The following is a 20042-nucleotide window of genomic DNA, read 5'->3' on the forward strand; positions in this document are numbered from 1 at the left end:
AATATATATATTTTTTCTTTCTCCAAGAGCTTTCTTTTAATAATAATTTCTTGCTTTTCATTGTATGTTAGCCATGAAAAGTTTGGCTTTTGTATTGTAAAATGTATGGAATCTTTGTTTAGATAAACTTTCTCTTTTTATTTAACTAAACAAAATGTAAAAGTCAGACCTTAGATATTTTCACCAAATAGCAACCTTGGGTATAGAATTTGACTAATTGATTTTCTATTATTGACTATTTTTATCATGTTCTATGCATGGTAATTGTTATTAAATATTTCTATTATTTGACTTTTCTGTCAAACTGAGTGCTAAATAATTCTCCTAAAGTGGCTTCTTTATGTATTTCGATGTTTACAAACAATCGGAAGTAGAGAAACTGGATTGAGGAAAGAATAGAGGAGCTGAAACTATTATAAATTTGTTATTTTTGATCATGTCTGCAAAGTTGATAAACTTACTTTGACTCATTGCTTTCCATTTTTTTCTGATAAGGGCAATTATGGGAGACAAATTTTCTACCTTTATCACAAAAGCTTTTTTATAAAGTAGAAATGGAAATTTGTTTCTAAAAGAGAACTAAAAAATTGTTGACAAAAATGGGGGAAAAGGAGTATTATAATTGAATGAATAATGTTCTTTTAATATAAAAATTGTAAAAGATGTTTATAGTAAGCAAGTAGCTTTTAAGAACAAAACAAACCATACATTTTTATATAGTTGGCCCCACTGATACAGAAGCAGCTAGTCTAATTTGCTTGCAGTTTTGGGGAACTGACCATTTACAATTAAGTATTCTAAAGTTTGGATGCAACTTTCTTCTGAGTCCCACTGAGGCAGATGTGATAATTTATATAGAAAGACACAGTATCTTCTTTCTTTGGTGTGTCGTAGAAAATCATTTCAGATTGTACTTGCTTTAATGTGTATTAGGGTGTATGTACTACCTAATCTAATTAAGAAAATGGTAAGAAAATTGTAAGAAAATTTATGTTTAGATCACCCTGTATACGTTTTATTAGTACTTTTGTTCGGCTAATAATAATAATGCATACCATTTACTGAGCATTTATGGGGCAGGGACTCTTCTAAGATTTAAACATATATTACTTCATTTCATCTCTATGACAAGTTCATGAGGGTTGATACTATTGTTACAGGTGTTTTGGGAAAATAAGCCCTTGACAGGTTAAGTAATTTGGCCAAGGTCGCACAGCTAATTTGAAACTCAAGTAGTTTGCCTATAGAACCCATATGCTTAACCATGACTCTATCATGTATCTAATACACATCAGTTGGTGAAAGTTTGTCACTGAATATTTATTGAGAATTTACTGTGTAAAGTATTTTGTTAGGTATTATGTAGGATTCAAGTATTAAAAAAAAAAATCCATCGTCACTGTCTTTTGAGAGCTTAGGTATAGTAGGAAGAGGAGGCATGTAGAAATGCAAAAGCTAACAGAAATGTGGGACTCATGAGGCAAAAATAAACCACTGTATGAGCCAGTCAGGTAAGCTTCTATGGAATATGTATAAATAGGTCTTCAGTGATGGGTAGGAATTTGATAGGTGAATCTAGAGATAGGAGTCCTCCCCTTATCCAAAGTTTCGCTTTCTGCGATTGCAGTTACCCACGGTCAGTTGTGGCCCAAAAATATTAAATGGCTCTTTGACCACGCCACCCCGAACATGCCATATCTCGTCTGATCTCGGAAGCTAAGCAAGGTCAGGCCTGGTTAGTACTTGGATGGAAGACCACCTAGGAAGACCAGACGCTGTAGGCATAAAAATACATATGTGTTAAATGGAAGATTCCAGAAATAAAGAATTCATAAGTTTTCATTTACATGCTGTTCTGAGCAGCATGATGAAATCATGCTCTGTCTCACCCTGGATATGAATTGTCCCTTTGGCTAGAATATCCATGCCATATACGCTCCTTGTCCAGTAGTCTGTAATAGCAGTCTTGATTATCAGGTCGACCTTCAAGGTTTCACAGTACTTGTGTTCAAGCAATCCTTAACCCTGTTTTATTTAATAATGTGTAAGAGAAGTGATGCAGGCAATTTGGGTGTGCCAAAGAGAAACCGTAAAGTGCCTTCATTTAGTCATAAGCTATGCGTGTCTAAGAAAAAACAGAGTCTATATGTAAGGTTCTGTTTAGAGAGAGCCTTCCGTGCAGGTGAAGAAGAATGAGGACACTGAAGCAGCAAAGCACGCGGAAATTTGGCCGAGTAGGTTAAGTTTGTTCTGGAGTACTCACGTTATAGAGCCAGTTTGTGGAGCGGCTGGAGTGTTAAGCTAAAAAAGTTTGGCTTAACCTTGCAAGCAGGCATTAAAACTAGTTTATCGTGTGCCTATGGTAGGGAGTCTTCTTTGTAAAGCAAGGCGCTGACATTTACTTCTTGCCATGGACTGGTAAGAATAATCTTCCAGCAGATAAAGAGACTAAGGCACATGGAAAGCAAGAGTACCTAGCTAATGACAGTGTAGGAGCTAAACCCCAGTCTCCTGCTTTCTTTTTTCAAAGCACCTGGTTAGAATAAGGCTATTGGGCTGTGGAGACAACAAAGGTCTTATTTAAACTTCGGCAGAGGTTTTGTAGAAAATCCAAGCTTAAAACCAGCCGGTCCAGAACTCTCTTTAGTAGACAACGTGGCAAAATACAACAGGTGCTCTTAATGAAAGAAGTATAAGGAATTATAGGAAGCTCAGAATTTATATTACAAAGTCCTTTTGTGACTTGGTATAATCTGAATGTTTTTAGAGAGGAAGGGTTTACAGTTCATTGGCTATGACAGAGGGCCAAAAAACTAGACTCTAGGCATGTATCTTAAAGCAGCATTAACCTTGCTGAAGTCACCAAAAGAACTATTGTTAATTTTCTGCCTTACCTACCTTGACCTCAAAAGCTTTTTTTTTTTTTTTTCAATTCCTACAGCACCTGGTCTTGCTAGGTGGTCTCCCACCCCAGGTCTAACCAAGCCCGACCCTGCTTAGCTTCTGAGTCAAAAAGCTTTTGTATTTCTTCAGAATTTTCCTCTTTCCAAGATGAACTCTTTTTCCCTGGCCCCTAGCTCTTTCCTTACCAATATTTGGTTGGTGAAGAACTTAAACGTTTTCCATACAGAGTGAATCTGTTCTCCCTCTAACTAGGTTCTATTTCTCACCTAATTTATAGTCATTTGTGATATCTTTTTTAATCTTTCTGTTACCTCATGATTTTTTTTCTCTCCCAAAGGCGACATCCCTGTACCGTGTCCGAAATTTTCCATTTTTGCTGGGTGCTTTTTATATATGCAAAAGGTAAGAAAAGAGTAATATGTATTTAGATAATAGCGTATTTAAATGTTTGGGTCCTACTTCTGTCAACCATTAATGTGTTTCAGGAAAAGATTCTCACTGAAAATTTCTGAAGGGTTTTAGTCTCCAATTCTTTTTTAAGTATTGCCTTTTCATAAAAGTCTTTTGAATTTCTTTACAATATCCAAAAGTTCTCTTATTAAATGGAAAATTTTTTAATTTTTAATTTTAATTTTTAATTTTGTTCTCTTTTCCACTTAAAGCTATTCTTCTCAGTTATAGGCTGAAAACACATTAGTATGTCTATGCTTATATCTTGAGCTGTATTTTTCATGAGACAAGTCTTAGTTAAGTGGGACTTATCATTCCCAGAGTAGTTCAGATTACTTTTTGCATCTCATTCAGATAAATATACTTGATTGAGTGGCTTTAGATATAATTTATTTTCTCTCTCTTTTTTCTTATTTCATATAACATCCCCAAGGTCTGCATTCAACAAAATAAGATTTTTATTACTTTTTTGGTCTTCTCTGTATTTCTATGTAGAATTGATTCTTTGTATTCTAAAGAAGAAAAAAAAGTACAGTTATGTAAGTTGCATAGCTTTTTCTAGAGACTATATGGAATGCCTTTACTCAATAAAATGCAAAGTTGAAATCAATTATAGAGCTGGAAAGATTTTCATAAATATAAAAGATTCTCATTCTTAAGCAACTAGTCCAACTTATGTACTTTAAAATTAGGTAGCCGAGGCCCAGAAACTAGCTGCTAGAAACAGCTAGGATTTGAACCCCGGTCTCCTCATTCTTAATTCCATGCTGGACATGGAGGCCTCCCAGCAAGGATATGTCACTCCATTGGCCTTGGGGTTCAGTTTGTCTCATTACAGCTAGCTAGTCGAGAGTTGATCCTTCCTTCCCTGAGCTGCATGTTTGATTGAAAAAAAAAAAATCTTTCTTCTGTCAAAAATATGCTGTTAGATATTTTGCTTTCCAATCACACTGGCATGTTTCTTAGTGGAGATAAAGGTTATCAGCGGTCCCCGACCTTTTTGGCACCAGGGACCGGTGCTCCTATGAGAATCTAATGCTGATGATCTGAGATGGAGCTGAGGCAGTTGATGCTAGCACTGGGGAGGGGCTGCAAATACAGATGGAGCTTGACTTGTCCACCGCGCACCTGCTTCGCGGCCTGGTTCCTAACAGGCTATGCATGGGTACTGTACTGTTCTGTGACCCGTGGATTGGGGACGCCTGGGTTATAGGATCAGTGGCAGGACATAAAGAAAGGTTTAGGAGCATATAAACTGTTTTCATAGTGACTGCTACACTTGCTGCTGCTTGTTACTTGCTATGGCTGGAATTATACGTATATTAATTTTGTCATTTGATTGTGGGAGGTATATTTGACTTCTAGGATTTTTATCTGTTTTGTATATGTCTTTTATGACATGTGTAATTGGGAGTCATTGTGCCTTATAAATTATTATTTTATTGTCCTTATGTAGATTTTAGTCTCAAATGATCAACTGGGGTGGCATTTTTCTCTGCAATTAACTTAGTGTTTGAGTTTTATCTTATTAATTCAGTCTGTAATGACTTGAAGAGACTTTGTCCCCTCACAATCAAGCACTATGATTTTTTGTGATTCAATAGGATCTTTCTAATAGAGCAGTTTAATTGGTTTTATTCAGTTCTCAACTTAGTTTTTTGGAAAGAGGTGTACTCTAACCACCTTTCTCGTGACTTTCTGTGCAATATATGGGCATTCCTGATAATTTATCATTTTATGAAATCTGTCATTTTTTGTTTATTATCTTTGTTGACTTCGTATGGCAAGTACACACCAGTGACAAGTTTGGGCTTGTCCTCATGAGGGGCTTTGTGGCCTGAAGAGCAATAGGTGCCACTCCCTGTTTTGAGATCCCAAATCTCTTTCCTGATAAATAAGCTAACTTTGGAGGTTAAACAGGTTATCTGTGTTGATGGAAAAATGAAATATCTCACAAAGTGAGATTTATTTCTAAGCTATGTTGGGACAGTCCTGGAATTTAAATTAGATTCTAAGTTTAGGGACATTTCAGCTTTTTGTTAGAAGTTACACTGCTGCAGGGTTTTTTTTCTTTCTAGCGCAAGTACACACCAGTGACAAGTTTAGGCTTGTCAGTATGATGGGCTTTGTAGCCTGAAACCCTCTGGTGTACTTCCTGTTTTACACTTGAGGGACTGAGTATGTTTTTATACTAAATATCTTTATAGTAGAACCAAGCAAATTAGTTTGCTTATATCAGTGCCAAATTTAACCTATTAATTATCATTTGCCTTTCTGGCAACAGAAAAATATTTTTTCTCTTTAATTCATTAAGTTGACTTATTGAATGTTTCCACCTATGCAAAAAAAAGAATTACGTATCCTGATATGCTGAGGTAAGTGGTAACTTTCTTTGGCTGAAAGGAGAGGAAAAAGCCTGAAACAGTGTGAGTGTATGTTTGTGTATGCATGCATTTGAGTAGGCATTAAGTGTGGAAATGTCGAGGTTTAGAAATAATTCTTTTAGATATGTTAGCTGTTTAAGTTGAATTCATCTGACGTTATAAGACTGCAAAGTCAATTGAAGCATATAAATGCAGTGTTTAATGATTAAAGGGATACGCTTGAAGTTATAAAAAATCTAGAAATATTTATTAATTTCTAAGAAAAATAAAACTGTTGTTTAACTGCCTGTAAAAATTGATTTTAGTGTTAGACTTATAACAGCATTGCAGAAACGACATGTTTTTATAAAGTTTAAGTTTTGGTTTCATTTTTCTTTGTTATGAAGCATCACTAGTTATTCTTGGGATACTAACTCTAGAACTTAAATGTCTTTAATTTTGGTCCTATTGCATTAATTTGTATGAGCTCGTTTTTGTATATAGAAAAGTTATTTAAAATGTTACTGTTAGGAGTCTAATTATAGGTCCTGATCTTTTTAAAGTACTGGCATGAAAAACTTACATGAATAATTTTTTCAGCTGTTTTCATGTATTTCTACTAATTTCCTTGACAAATATTTTCATGTAAAGTTTCTTACAATTTGATATAAATTATGAAATTGTTTTCAGAATTTTCAAAGGAGAAACCAATGATAAAATTTTGGTTGACTTCAAGGCATTTATTTAATAAATACTTATTTAATGAATACTGAGTGGACAGATAGCATTTTTAGTAAAGTATTAGTTTTCATTAAACTGTTAGAAATTTATTAAACTATAAGAATATTTCAAAATGTGAATTTACCAAAACATTTTATGTAATTCTTGAGTCAGCTTTGCATATTGTTGTATATCATTTTAATTTAAGCAAGATGTTATTTTTAAAATATTATAAAATTGATGCATATTTAAATCTATAATTGTCTATAATCCCATAGGTAATTTCCCCATGATTAGTGATGATTTGGTCAATTCTTATCATCTTCTGCTGTGTGCTTTGGACTTAGTTTATGGAAATGCCCTTCAATGTTCCAATCGTAAAGAACTTGTAAACCCTAATTTTAAAGGTAAGTTTATAAATCAGAGATATCGAACAACTCACGTTTCTACATTATGTTTACTCTTGGGAGTTTTATACATAGTATAGGTTTCCTAGCATCAGAGAACATAAGAGCTTTGAAAAGCTCCATCATTATGGTTTCCCATGGTACTTAAAACTAGTAGGAGTTGAGCTATTGCAAATATCACAAAATCTGAAGTTTTAGATGACTTTTGTATAAGTTTCCGAAATATATACTCAACAAGAAGGAATTCAGAAATCCAGAGTAGCAAAGGTGGCATTAAAGCTGATGATATTTTTCCGCATTGGCAAGCTTCATGCCTAACACACTGTAGGGGGTCAGAACAGATTTATTGAAAGTATCTTCATTTCAGATTTTTTTTACAGAGGAGTAGTTATGGTCCTAAAATACAGAAAATATATTTTAAACTCTTAAACTAAAAGATGTATGGAAATAATTTTGGCAATGGATTAAACAGACTTTATGTAGTGACTATTAGTGACATACAGTGAGAGACCAAATTATGATGTACAAAGCAAATATAAAAAATTATTTATAAGCTATAAATAAAGTATATAACGCTGCTGCTATTTGAATAATTGGTAGGATTCTGGGTGATTGTCAATTTTGGGGTGTAGGTTACAATTAGAATTTCAGCTTGTCTGACTCTCACAGTAGATTTTTAAGGTTAGTGGAGTTAATTACTACACTTGCTCCTGGTTTGGTAAATTGAATGTTCTTTGTATTGTCTTTTCTCTAATTTCCTTCTTAATTTTCTTTTATATTTCTAGATGGCTGCTTCTCTTCATTTTTCCCATTATTATTATTATTATTATTATTATTATTATTATTATTATTTTCCCCTACCTACTGAGTCTAGGGCAAAGATTTGCTATAAATTAATATGACAAACACATGTAATTTAATGAAAGTATGTAAACAATACAATACATACTTTGAACAGTAATTTTTTTAAAAGTGGCATTTTTTATTTGAATGTAAGGTTTATTTGCAAAGTTACAGATTTTTTTTTAGATCTTACAGTAGTATACTAAATTCAGTTTTTTAAAACCATCTCTAGATAGATAATTAAGCAACTGAAATCTTTTGAGCAGCAATACACTCTACCTCTATTTGCTATTTTTGAGGTACATTTAAATAGAGTCAAATCAGGCGCTTATACACGACTTCCCAGCATATATTCATATGCTGATATGCTGAGTAGTCTATTATTTATATTTTAGTTTATTACAGTTTGGTTTATTGAATACTACCTGACATCTCTGTGATTCTGTACATCATAGGCCTATCTGAAGATTTTCATGCTAAGGATACTAAACCTTCCTCTGACCCACCTTGTGTCATTGAGAAACTCTGTTCCTTACATGATGGCCTAGTTTTGGAAGCAAAGGGAATAAAGGAACATTTCTGGAAACCCTATATTAGGAAACTTTATGAAAAAAAGGTTTGTAAGTAGTAAAGAAGTAATGTGGAAATATTTTCTGGGTAAAGATTTGATTTAATATGTTGACTTAGGCTCTTTTCTTTCATCATAGCTCCTTAAGGGAAAAGAAGAAAATCTTACTGGGTTTTTAGAGCCTGGAAACTTTGGAGAGAGTTTGTGAGTACTTCTATTATAAAACTGTTTTAATATTTAAAATTGTGTGCTTAGAAAAATCTCAGAGTTTAGTGTTTTAATTGTACCTTAGAAATTTAGAATGTTTTATGGGAAAATATAGGGAAGCAATAAAAAATTTTATCAACTTTTACTCTAAGCACTTTTTAAAATTTATTAGAAATTATATTGCTGTTCTTGAAAGTTTTAATAGTTAAGCTTTTGGATTATAATTTTTAAAACAAATTCTTTTGGAACTATAGAGGTGAAAAATGATGTGGACGTCTGGAGGTCTTCAAAGTTGCCTAGAGCAGCTAGAAAGAGAACTAAGCTTCTCATCAGAAGCTGCACTTTCCAGGGAGATCGGTACAGTGTGCCCACCCTGTCAGCAAAGTATACGTACTGCACGGTGGACCAGCATAGTGTAGATACTCTCAGTTTTTATGATTGACAGTGACTCACTAAAATTTAACTTGCACAACAAAATTATTAGAACTTCTAGTAAATAAAAAAATAATAATAATAATTAAGTGGACTGAAATGGCAGTTCTGTGAGTATACATTTTGCCTTTTTTTCCCCCTATAGTAAAGCCATCAATAAGGCCTATGAGGAGTATGTTTTATCTGTTGGGAATTTAGATGAACGGATATTTCTTGGAGAGGATGCTGAAGAGGAAACAGGGATTCTGTCAAGGTGTCTGAACGCGGGTTCGGGAACAGAGACTGCTGAAAGGGTGCAGATGAAGAACATCTTGCAGCAGCACTTTGACAAGGTGGGTTCAGCCAGAAAAGTCGAAGTGCAGGAGCACACATGCCGGAGGTTCCGTTTTATGTTGGTGATTGTGTATGTGTGTTTCAGTTGCTACCAGTATGAGAAAGATAATTCCCATCATTACTTATCATAATCGAAAATGTTATCTCAAATTTGCTGATTTAGTGTTTGTTAACATCTACTTTCAAAGTTTTTGGTTAGACCTGAGAAAAAAGAATTTAATATAAATTTAAATGAATGTTTCATGCTGATGACTGTTAGTTTTGAAACAATGGGTCAGTAATATACAGCCTTTATATGTTAAAAATAGTAGGCATTTAGAAAATGTTGATTGACCTAAGTTTGTGCCTTTATGTAAGAGACTAGGGAAACTGAGAATCTGCAGTCTTTAAGAAAATTCTTTTGAACTGAGTTTCGATATCATGTGGTCTCTTATTTTCTGCAAACACTTCGAATGATGGAGACTAAGAGTTTCCCTTATGTGCGTGGTATTTACAGAAAATATACTTCTGAAATGTGACTCAAGGGGCAGTGTGGATGATTTCTAGGGATAGCTCACCTATAAACCAGAATTAAGACAGGTTTACTTATTTATTCAACAAATATTCTAAAGGTATTCTGTATGCCAGATTGTGTCCTGCACACTGGGGATACATCAGTAAACAAAACCAAGAATATCCTGTTTTATATTCTATTGTGGGAAGGTGGACAGTAGATAACCCAAAAAAAGGTAAATATAGAGTATGTCAGATGATGATCTATGAGAAAAAGAAATTGAGTGGTAGTACCAAGTATTGGGGAGAAGGGATAATGGGTGGGCCTTGGGCTATCGTAGATAGGATTGCTGGGGAAAGGCGTCTCTGAGGAGGTGATATTAACAGAGACCTGAAGTGAGCACAGCAAGGGCAAAGCCATGAGGTGGGAGGAATACGACTGGCTGTTTGAAGGAACAGTGAGAATGCCAGTGTGGCAGGAATAGAACGAGGGAAAGAGTGATTAGAATGTGTTGGGGCAGGGACAGAGGGGTCAGGCAGACCTTAGAGGGCTTTAGAAGCCAGGGTAAGGACTGCCGCTTTTGCTCTGATTGAGAGCAAAGTGTTAGGAAGGTGTTATGGAGAACAGTGACTGACATGATCTGATTTACATGCTTAAAGGTCTTGTTGGGAGGGGTGGGATGTGGGCAAGGGTAGAAGTAGGGAATTAAGAGGCTGTTGCAATAATTCTGGTGATAGTTCATGGTGGCTTGGACCAGGGAAATGGTTGTATTTGGGCTGTATTTTGGCAATAGCCCCCACAGGATTTACTGATGGTTTGGGTCTCAGGTGCAATAAAAAGAAAACAGTGATGACTTCAGTTGGGTAAATGGTATAAAAGCTGAGGTTTTTAGAAATGCCAGTAAGGTCTTCAGTGACCTAGCCCGGCTACCTCTCTGAATTTATCTCCTACCATTTCCTCCTTGTCCCCTTCCACTCTTGCCACAATTAGCCTTCTTTTTCAGATGTGCCAAGCATACCCCAACTCAAAGGCTTTGTCCATGCTATTTCCTCTGTCTAAAACACTTTTCTTTGAGATATGCATGTGGTTTACTTCTTCATTTCATGCAGGTCTCTGATAACCTGACTTGTATATAAAATGGTAACCACCAACATCCGCCCCAACCCTCAGGACTTCCTTTCTCCCTTACTCTTTAATTATCATTTCTCTTAGTATTTATCACTGTTTGGCAGTAGGTTAGGTTAGTAGAAGGAAGGAACTCTTTGTCTGGCGGACAGACAGATGAACAGATGGATGGATGATGGATGGATAGACACATATATACATACAAAGAATTATTTATTATCTGTCTCCCTGCATTAGAACATATGCTTCATGAGGGCTGTGACCAGAACTGTATTCAAGTGCTTAGCACAGGGTAGACATTTTACGAATATCTACCACTAACATTTATAGAGGGGGAAGAGCAAGTCTGCGGAAGAAATCAAGAGTTAGGGTTTTGAGCATGTTAAATTTGAGATGTCTTTAAAGCATCTTTGTTGAGAAGTTGAGTAGTTGAGTAGGCAGTTTAGATATACAAGACCGAAGGTCACAGCAGAGGTTGGGGCTGTGTGTATGTATTTATTCTTGATTCGTCAGGATACAGATGGCTTTGATTACCCAGTGGCATGGGTTGTTAGAGAATGAAAGAAGCTTAAGGACAGAGTTTGGGGCACTCCAAAATTTGAGTCTTTACTTGGAGAAGGAAAGTTTTAATATCTTTATAATATCAATTTAATATTTATTCTTGAGTTAGAGAAAGACTCTCTTGATCGGAATTCATAGGAAGCTTTAAGCTAAGAACTTAAATAATGCTACCAAGAAGCCAGCACTGACCTTGAGAATTGTAAGCAGGAGGCTGTTTGTGGGCATCATACCTACTGCGTTTCCTTTGGGGAAGCACTGCTACCTGTAGGCAGTGTGGTAAGATGCTGCTTGCTGCTGTTGCTTGCCTTGTACAAGATGTTTTTCCCTCCCAGCAAGGCAAGGTCAAATATAGGGAAGACGCTGGCTTCCAGAAAAGCTATCTCAGGGAACATCCTTCTGAATGTTGTTAATCTACTCATTGTTTTATTGATCTAAAAATAATGCAGACTTAATCTCTTTGAAACTAAGTGGAAGTCCTGACTCTCCTGTCACAGAGAGAGCACATAGATTTATCTCTGAATGGTTAATTTCTGTGCTTCTCTATCTCATAAACTTGAATAGTTCTGTTGCCAGGTGAAAATTTTGCCAGATGTTTTTACATCTCTTGAATAAATACATTTAATAAATAAGGAAATATAGTTTATCTTCAATATGAAAAAACTCAAGCTATCTTAACCTTTGAGTTTGGTGGAAAAATGAGAAAAGATGTTACCATATGTATACATGCTGAAATTCTTTGACATTAAATCGTGTCTTTTTGATGTTTATATTCAAGAATATTGACTTAAACATTTATCTGAAGATTTGCCTACGTTAGGGGGAAAACTGGTAGAGTCTGGTAACTAAAGGTAAAGGAGGGGCAGAAAGACTGTGGAGCGTTCGTGTGCATTGGGTTGCATTCTGCCCCGGGGAATGTTTGTTTCATCCTCTCTCCCTAGGGGAACATTTGACGACTTAGGTAGGCTTTTGTTAAATCATGGACTTCATTTGGGCCAGGTTTATTTCACAGCTTTCTTTTGTGAATCTTTGAGTATTTACAAAAATAGCAGTAGGTGGGAGCTATGAAGTTGTTTCGCAGTGACATTAATTTTTTAATGCTTATTTTTGCCTCAAGCTTAAGTTTTAGAGGAAGGATAGTAGGGACATATGATTTATCTTAAAGATTGAATTTTTAAGAGAAATCTTTTTAATTGGCCAAAATACAAATTTTCGTTTCACACATCTTTGCTTGGATTGTGGTAGCTTTTAGTGGTGGTATGTTTAAATTCCGAAAATGGCGATATTTGAATTACTCAAATTTGTCGATAACATAAAGTAATTTGTGAAGTAATTGAAAGTCTTTCCCACCTAAAATAATGTCCTCTTCCTTCTCTTTTAGTCTAAAGCACTGAGAACCTCCACACCACTGACTGGTGTAAGGTACATTAAGGACAGCAGCCCTTGTGCGACTCCGGTGTCTGCAGCTACACATAGCTTGAGTCGTCTGCACACCATGCTCACAGGCCTCAGGAATGCACCGAGTGAAAACCTGGAACAGATTCTAAAGTTAGTTTGAGCCTTCCTTGCGTTCTAAGATTTGTTGAGCACTTTTCAGTTTTGCTATTTTAATTTTTCGCTGTTAGTACCTTATACCCATTAATAATTTTATATCAATTATATACTTAGTCCTGTTGCTAGTCTGTAGAGGACATTGCAATATAAGATGTGTGACTAAAAGGTGATCATTTTTCCTCAGTATCTTAGTTTGTTTAGGCTGCTGTAACAGAATACCATAGACTGGGTAACTTATAAACAACAGAAATTAATTTCTCATAGTCCTAGATGCTGGAAGTCCAAGATCAAGGTGTCAGCAGATTAAATGTCTCCCGAGGACTGCTTCCTGGTTCAGACAGCTCTCTTTTTTGCTATATCTTCACATGGCCGAAGGAGGCAGAGAAACTCTCTAGGGTCTCTTTCATAAGGACACTAATCTCATTCATGAGGGCTCCACCCTCTCAACCTAATCACCTCCCAAAGACCCCACCTCTAGACACCATCGCATTGGAGATTAGGTTTCAATGTGCATTTGGGGGCAGGGAAGCACATTCAGTCCATAGCACTCAGATTTCCTTAATGTAGCACAGGAGTTGGTAACAACACTAGACAGTGTAGATTAAAGCACCAGACTATCTGTTTCCAACTGTTCTATCAACATTTCAGGGAAGCGGGGATCAATAAAGGTTGTGGTTTAAAAAGATAGACAGTTATATTCATAACCAAAGTAAAACCACTGTAACTTTTGTAAACCCTATAAAACACTGTTGGCCTGAAAAGGAATTTAGTCCTAAAAGTTAATGATTTGATGACATAAACTGTATGGGAGCCCATTTTATTTCTGGTGGTGTAGTATAAAAGGGCCCTGTATACACGTATTAGTAGTTGGACTCGTTAAACAAAAGACTAATTTTCTTTTACATTTTCATGAAGTCTACTTTTTTCATAAACTTGATTATGATTAACACCCAACAGGCTCTGTCTGTTGGTTTCTTCTTAAGTCATGTTTCTCAGATAGACCTTGTTTACCTAGAATTCAGAAGCATATTTTAAAAGCCTGGTTTAATCTCTAAATCTTCCAGATCTATTTATAATCTCTAAATAGGTGTAGCAGCTTCTTTAATATTAAATACCATTAGTGGTACTCAAATACCAGGAGATACTAGGTAAAACCAAAGGGTCCTGTTTTTGTATAAAAGGTACCTGTGTGTGTTCCTAAACAAAATTCTGCTTTCATGTGATATTCAATAGCTATTTCTAGCAGGATTATAACTAATTTTTATTTTCTTTATAATTTTCTAAACTTGCTACATTTTTATAACACATATGTACATTTATGATCAAGATAAAAACATAGTTGTTACAAAAGCCCACATGGTGACAATTCTTACAGTGCTTCAGCATTGAACATATATTGTCTTTCTAGTAAAAATCTAGTAAAAAAAAATCAGTGATTCAAAACCTTGTTTTGCAGGGAAAGGTGTAGAATACCAATAATAGTTTATATGAGTCTGTAGCGTAGGTTATATATCCCTTCATTCTGTCTTCTTCCAGGAATTGTAATGGGAATTGTATTGCCCTCTGGAGAAATATTTGAGGGCGTTTTTGTCTGTCATCAGTGATGGCAGATGTGTACGGTAGGTGGGGCCCTGTCACGGACACCAAACAGGCACTGGTTAAGGTTGACAAACTTACTGCAGTAAAAAGTATGGCTTTAAAGAAGAAAAAATTTTTTTTTGCCGCTCAAAATGGTAATACCACCACCTTTGATTTAAGGAAATGTGGGATCTTTTGAATTAATTTGGAAATTATATAGTTTCTGTCCAAAGTACTTTATATTTACAGGTTAGTAAAAATACAGAGTTATAAATAGTTTGTCACTTTGTAACTTGGCAAGACCTTTAGATTAGATAATTTCTTATCATTTTTTTTAGGACATGTGCTAGAGATCCAACCCAGGCTATTGCCAACAGATTGAGAGAAATGTTTGAAATATATTCTCAGCATTCCCAGCCAGATGAGGATTTTAGTAACTGTGTTAAAGGTAAAGCTTAATATTGTCTGTATTGTTCTCATCTTGAAGTTTAATTTCATGGAATCCTTTTTGGGAAACTGAATTGGAAATATGAAGAAAAGATACTTTTTCTTTAGATCTAGGGCTAGAATATGGATGTCCATTTTTTCTGTCATCCAAATGATTTCTGGGCCCTTCAGTGAGAGGAATTTTAGACCGATATCATATTGGAATTCAGGTACTTTGTTTGGGAAACCTTTAGTTTTCATTTGTAGACTGGATATTGAATACAGAAATATAGTGACTCTTCAAAATTGTAAGAACCGGAACAGAAGGCATAGCCGTTTTCATGCCCAGACCTGTCCAGGGAGTTGTTTGATGTCATGAATTAAAGCCATGTGTGAGTGGAATAGTGAACCAACCTCTTGGCATAGAGCTACTCTGTTCAAACATACCAAAAAAAAAAAAAAAAAAAAAAAAAAAGTGTGAACTTTAATGGAATTCAGTCATAGTTTGTATGTGAACATTTCATTTCACAGTTTTAAAAAATTTGGGTGTTGCCATGAAATAAATTAAGGAATCTTAGGGATGATCGAACTGTAGGAAGTGCATATAGGTGAAGTGTTGTATGGGTTTTTAAATTTTATTTTGTGGACAGGGGATGGGATAGACCTTCATTTTCTACAATATTTCTTTTCTTTGCATGTGATTTTTGTGTTTTTTATTATTTATGCAGAAATCGCCAGCAAACATTTTCGTTTTGCAGAGATGCTTTACTATAAAGTATTAGAATCCGTTATTGAGCAGGAACAAAAAAGACTGGGAGACATGGATTTATCTGTGAGTAAATAACCAATGTATTGATCAGCACAATAGAGTACGGTTTCTTTCAGCCTTACCTACCCACCCCCAAAATAAAGCCATTCATGAATAAGTAATGTATGGCTTTGAAGAAATAGGGTTGGCACATAAGGAAACTTGTATTCCGAGTGCTTTCCCCTCCACTCCCCCACTTAGTGTCTCACTGCAGTGGGCCATGTATTATAACTTACATTTTCTGTAGGTAGTAAAACTCTAGTCAGGGATAAAACATTCAGACCTAACCTTAATTGAGTTTTTAAATAACATAGTTTTTATACAAGCCTTATATAGCAAGAATAAATTGAGTATTGACTAAAAAGAACTTTAATGCAAATATTCAGCCATTCCTCTTGGCTAAGGTAATTATTTTCCCTAAATTTTACTAGCTAAGATTTTTAAACAAGCAATATTTACTCCCCCGCCCCCTTCTTTAATTCTGTTTCTGTGAACATACCTTATTTTAGATACCTCCTATATTCTTTTGTGTCTGGCTCTTTTACTTAACAGATTTTCAAGGTTCATCCATGTGACAGAATTTCATTCCTTTTTAAGGCTTAACTATATTACACACAGACATACACACCATATATATATGTATATGTCATATTTTGATTTATCCGTTCAGCTGTTGATGGACATTTTGAGTTGTTTCCACCTTTTGGCTCTTATGAACTATGCTGTTATGAACATTGGCATACGAGTATCTTTTGGATCCTTGCTTTCAACTCTTCTTGGTTTATGTTCTGGATATTCATCCCTTATCAGATATATGATTTGCAAATATTTTTCTCCCATTCTGTAGGTTGTTTTTTCACTTTTTTCAATAGCGTCCTTTGATACACAAAAGGTTTTGCTTTTATTGAAGTTTATCTGTTTTTTTCTATTGTTTATACTTTTGGTGTCTACATAATTTTTTAATTCAAAAATAATAAATATGTACAATTTTGGATATATAGTAAGCAAAAAAAAAGTAAATGAAAATCATCTGTAATTGCGTTACCCTGAACAAACATGCTGACTTTCGGTCCTCGACCATCTAGCCAAGTCACCGGCTTTCCTTCAAGCTGTCTCTTTATGCCAGTGGCCCCTTACTATAAATACAGTAACATTTTTCCACATCATCATTCGTCTAAGCAACAGGATGTATACGTATTTTGGTTAGGGATGTCATCTTTTTTATTTAGCTATATTTCATAATATGTAAGATTTCTGAAAGTTCTACCTTCCTTTGATATATGTTTTTTGTTAAAAAAGGAACTGACTTATAAAGTTAAGAAACGTGTTGTAAGGAGAAAAGCACATACTTCTCACTAACTCAGAAAATAAGACTTTCTTTGGTATTTTTATTAAACTTGACTGGGTATGAGATGCCTTGTTTGAGTAAGTTAATGTTTTACATGTATAACTTTGTTTTGTAGGGCATTCTGGAACAAGATGCATTTCACAGATCGCTCTTGGCCTGCTGCCTTGAGGTTGTCACTTTTTCTTATAAGCCTCCTGGGAATTTTCCATTTATTACTGAAATATTTGATGTGCCACTTTATCATTTTTATAAGGTAATTTTAAAAATCTGATACTGATGAGACCAATTTCCTGTTGTTAGCCGTATAGTTCATTTTAATATCTAAGTACATTTCTTCTATTGTTAATTACATATGTTGTAATTTCTACTCTATTTGGGAGCAGAGGAGAAATACAGTCTTAACTATATAAATTATTTTACTGTAGTATAAAGACCTATTTTGGTAAAAGCTTCATTTGATCCTTTTTTTAATTTCATAAAGGTTTAAAAAAATTTTTCAATTACAGTTCACATTCAGTATTTTATATTAGTTTCAAGTGTACAACATAGCAGTTAGACATTTATATAATTTATGAAGTGATCCCCCCAGTTAATCTAGTACCTGCCTGAAGACCGTACGTAGTACAATATTGACTGTATTACCCTATGCTATACTTTACATAAAAGGCTTTTAGAATACTTTCATTTTGTGAGCTAAGAAGACTTCAGAAAACTAGCAAACATATCACTAGTTGATCTTATATACCAATCTCCTTTTTTTATTTTGTGGAAATTAAATAAAATTGATTTCGTCTTTTAGAAACAATTCTCTTTTATACATATAGAGGCACAGAGTTATGGCATTAATTTGGTAGTTGATTTGGTAGTTTCTTAATATTGATTTAGTGTGTGAATTTATCTTAATTCAGATACAGCAGTCAAAACTCATGTTTCTAGTGACCCATATAGAATGTTTAGAGTTTTTAAATATGAAATTTAAAGAGTAATGTTTTCAACCCACAATAGACAAGGCATGTTTTTTCATTTAAACATTTCTGAAATATTCACTGTATTAAAGATTTGTATAAATTCATACATGCAGTTTAACTATAAAGACAGTGAAAGGGAGAGCAGCTGCTGCAAAGTTGTACTACTCCTTAAGCTTGTAATGTTTTATAAATTATCCTGTATTTATAAATAAGTAAAAAAAATCAAATTTACCCATTTTGGTTCCACATATTAAATACATTTTTGTAAAAATATAAACCGGGGCATTTTTGTTTCAGGTGATAGAAGTTTTCATTAGAGCAGAAGACGGCCTTTGTAGAGAGGTGGTGAAGCACCTTAATGAGATCGAAGAACAGATCTTGGATCATCTGGCCTGGAAACCAGAGTCTCCGCTCTGGGACAGAATCAGAGACAATGAAAACAGAGTTCCCACCTGTGAGGAGGTTTGTGAAAATAAGCTAACAGCTTTCTGGACAAAAGTACATCAATATCTAGTCTGTTCATAACCCTCTTTCACAGAGAGCAGTTAAATTTTGTGTGGAGGGGAGGGTGGCTCCTGGGCTAGAATATGGTACCATCACCTGATCATCTGAGAGGAAACAAGAATCAGAAATAATTTGTGATCACTCCAAGTTTTTAGTGACAGAGTATGAACTTAGTGTTCTGATTTCCTAAGTTTCTGTACCTTACAATGGTTGATATTCTAATTCTCCAAATAAGTAAGGTTGATTCATATTTAATATGGACTTAACTAGGTTTTGAATTTTTTAAGCCTGAAAGTGGAAAAGACAGCTGATAAATGGAATAACTGATGAGCCAAGATAGTTTTCTTTTACCTTAGATTATAATGGTATTTTAAATTATAATGCATTTTTGAGTAATGGCTTTCTGTGTAAACAATTCTTCACAGGTCATGCCAGCCCAGAGCCTGGAAAGAGCGGATGAAATTTGTATTGCTGGCTCCCCTCTGACTCCCAGGAGGGTGAGTGAGGTCCGTGCTGATGCTGGAGGACTTGGAAGAAGTAAGTTGAAAATACTAGGGCAAATATTTGGAGGCTTATCATCTGGATTTAAATTTCATCTAAACTACAAGAGAAGCTAATAGCGTATCTATAGAAGACAATATTTTGTGCTGTATAATGTCACATGGGTCACTTAAAGTAATGCTTTCAAAGACTATTTAAGAACAGGAAAATGCATGATATAACAAGTATCTTAAAAAAAATGCTATATATATTAATGTGATTCTTGTTATTTAAATGTATGTTTACATATAAGCATACAAAAGGGCTGAAATGGAAAAACCGAACTACTTAGAATGATTATTGTTGGGTGATAGAATTCCAGGTGATTTCTGTAAATTTTTAAAGATGAATTTAAATTTTAAAAATAGAAGAAATAAGAAAGCTTCTTAAAGATAAAGCCGTATGATCCAGTTAGGCACAGACAAGCCAGTGAGTTCGGAGGAGTGAATGGCCTGAGCATGTTAGCTCTGACCGGCAGTCGAGCTGTGCTACCCTGGTTAATGTGCTGGCACAAGAAGTACAGAAAAGGGTAGTTTTATTATTCATCTGATTACATTTTAGGCAGCATTTTATAACATCTGCCAAATGCAAGGTTTAAGTTTACATGCTTGAGATAAAACTACTTTTTAAAAAGCAGTGATTCCAGAGAGTTCTGAATCCTTGGATGCCATTAAGGAGGATGTTTTTAGATCTTTTTGGTTTTTGCATCCAAAAATATTCTTTACCGTCACTAGAATTAAACAGAGCAGATCACCTGGCTTCTCGGTCTGTACTGACTGTGGGGCATACGACCACCTGGCTGCCCGACTTCTCCCAAAATGTCCCACCCAGGGCAGTCCCCAGAAGCTCCATGCAGGGGAGAGGGCCACCCCAAGTGCCTTCCCTTGGAAGAAGGGTTGAGGGTGGTCTCGAC

At 35.1% G+C, this 20042-nt stretch overlaps 1 protein-coding gene across 5 annotated transcripts in view; it reads left to right on the forward strand.

The window, feature by feature from the left end:
* Positions 1-20042, forward strand: part of RBL2 (RB transcriptional corepressor like 2) — a 50725-nt gene that overhangs the window by 5537 nt on the left and 25146 nt on the right. For 4 of the 5 annotated variants that reach the window (XM_016142385.2, XM_016142384.2, XM_036231277.1 and 1 more), the window contains exons 4-14: positions 3242-3306; positions 6716-6844; positions 8143-8303; positions 8395-8459; positions 9040-9226; positions 12785-12951; positions 14874-14983; positions 15690-15793; positions 17233-17370; positions 18383-18547; positions 19015-19126. In XM_016142385.2, the coding sequence (XP_015997871.2) occupies positions 3242-3306; positions 6716-6844; positions 8143-8303; positions 8395-8459; positions 9040-9226; positions 12785-12951; positions 14874-14983; positions 15690-15793; positions 17233-17370; positions 18383-18547; positions 19015-19126 (1403 nt within the window). Of the gene's footprint in view, positions 1-3241; positions 3307-3547; positions 5730-6715; positions 6845-8142; positions 8304-8394; positions 8460-9039; positions 9227-12784; positions 12952-14873; positions 14984-15689; positions 15794-17232; positions 17371-18382; positions 18548-19014; positions 19127-20042 lie in introns of those variants that run through there. The other variant, XM_016142387.2, reaches the window with a different exon arrangement.

The sequence above is a fragment of the Rousettus aegyptiacus genome, unplaced genomic scaffold (genome assembly GCF_014176215.1).
Source record: "Rousettus aegyptiacus isolate mRouAeg1 unplaced genomic scaffold, mRouAeg1.p scaffold_m13_p_14, whole genome shotgun sequence".
In the NCBI taxonomy this organism is placed as follows: domain Eukaryota; kingdom Metazoa; phylum Chordata; class Mammalia; order Chiroptera; family Pteropodidae; genus Rousettus; species Rousettus aegyptiacus.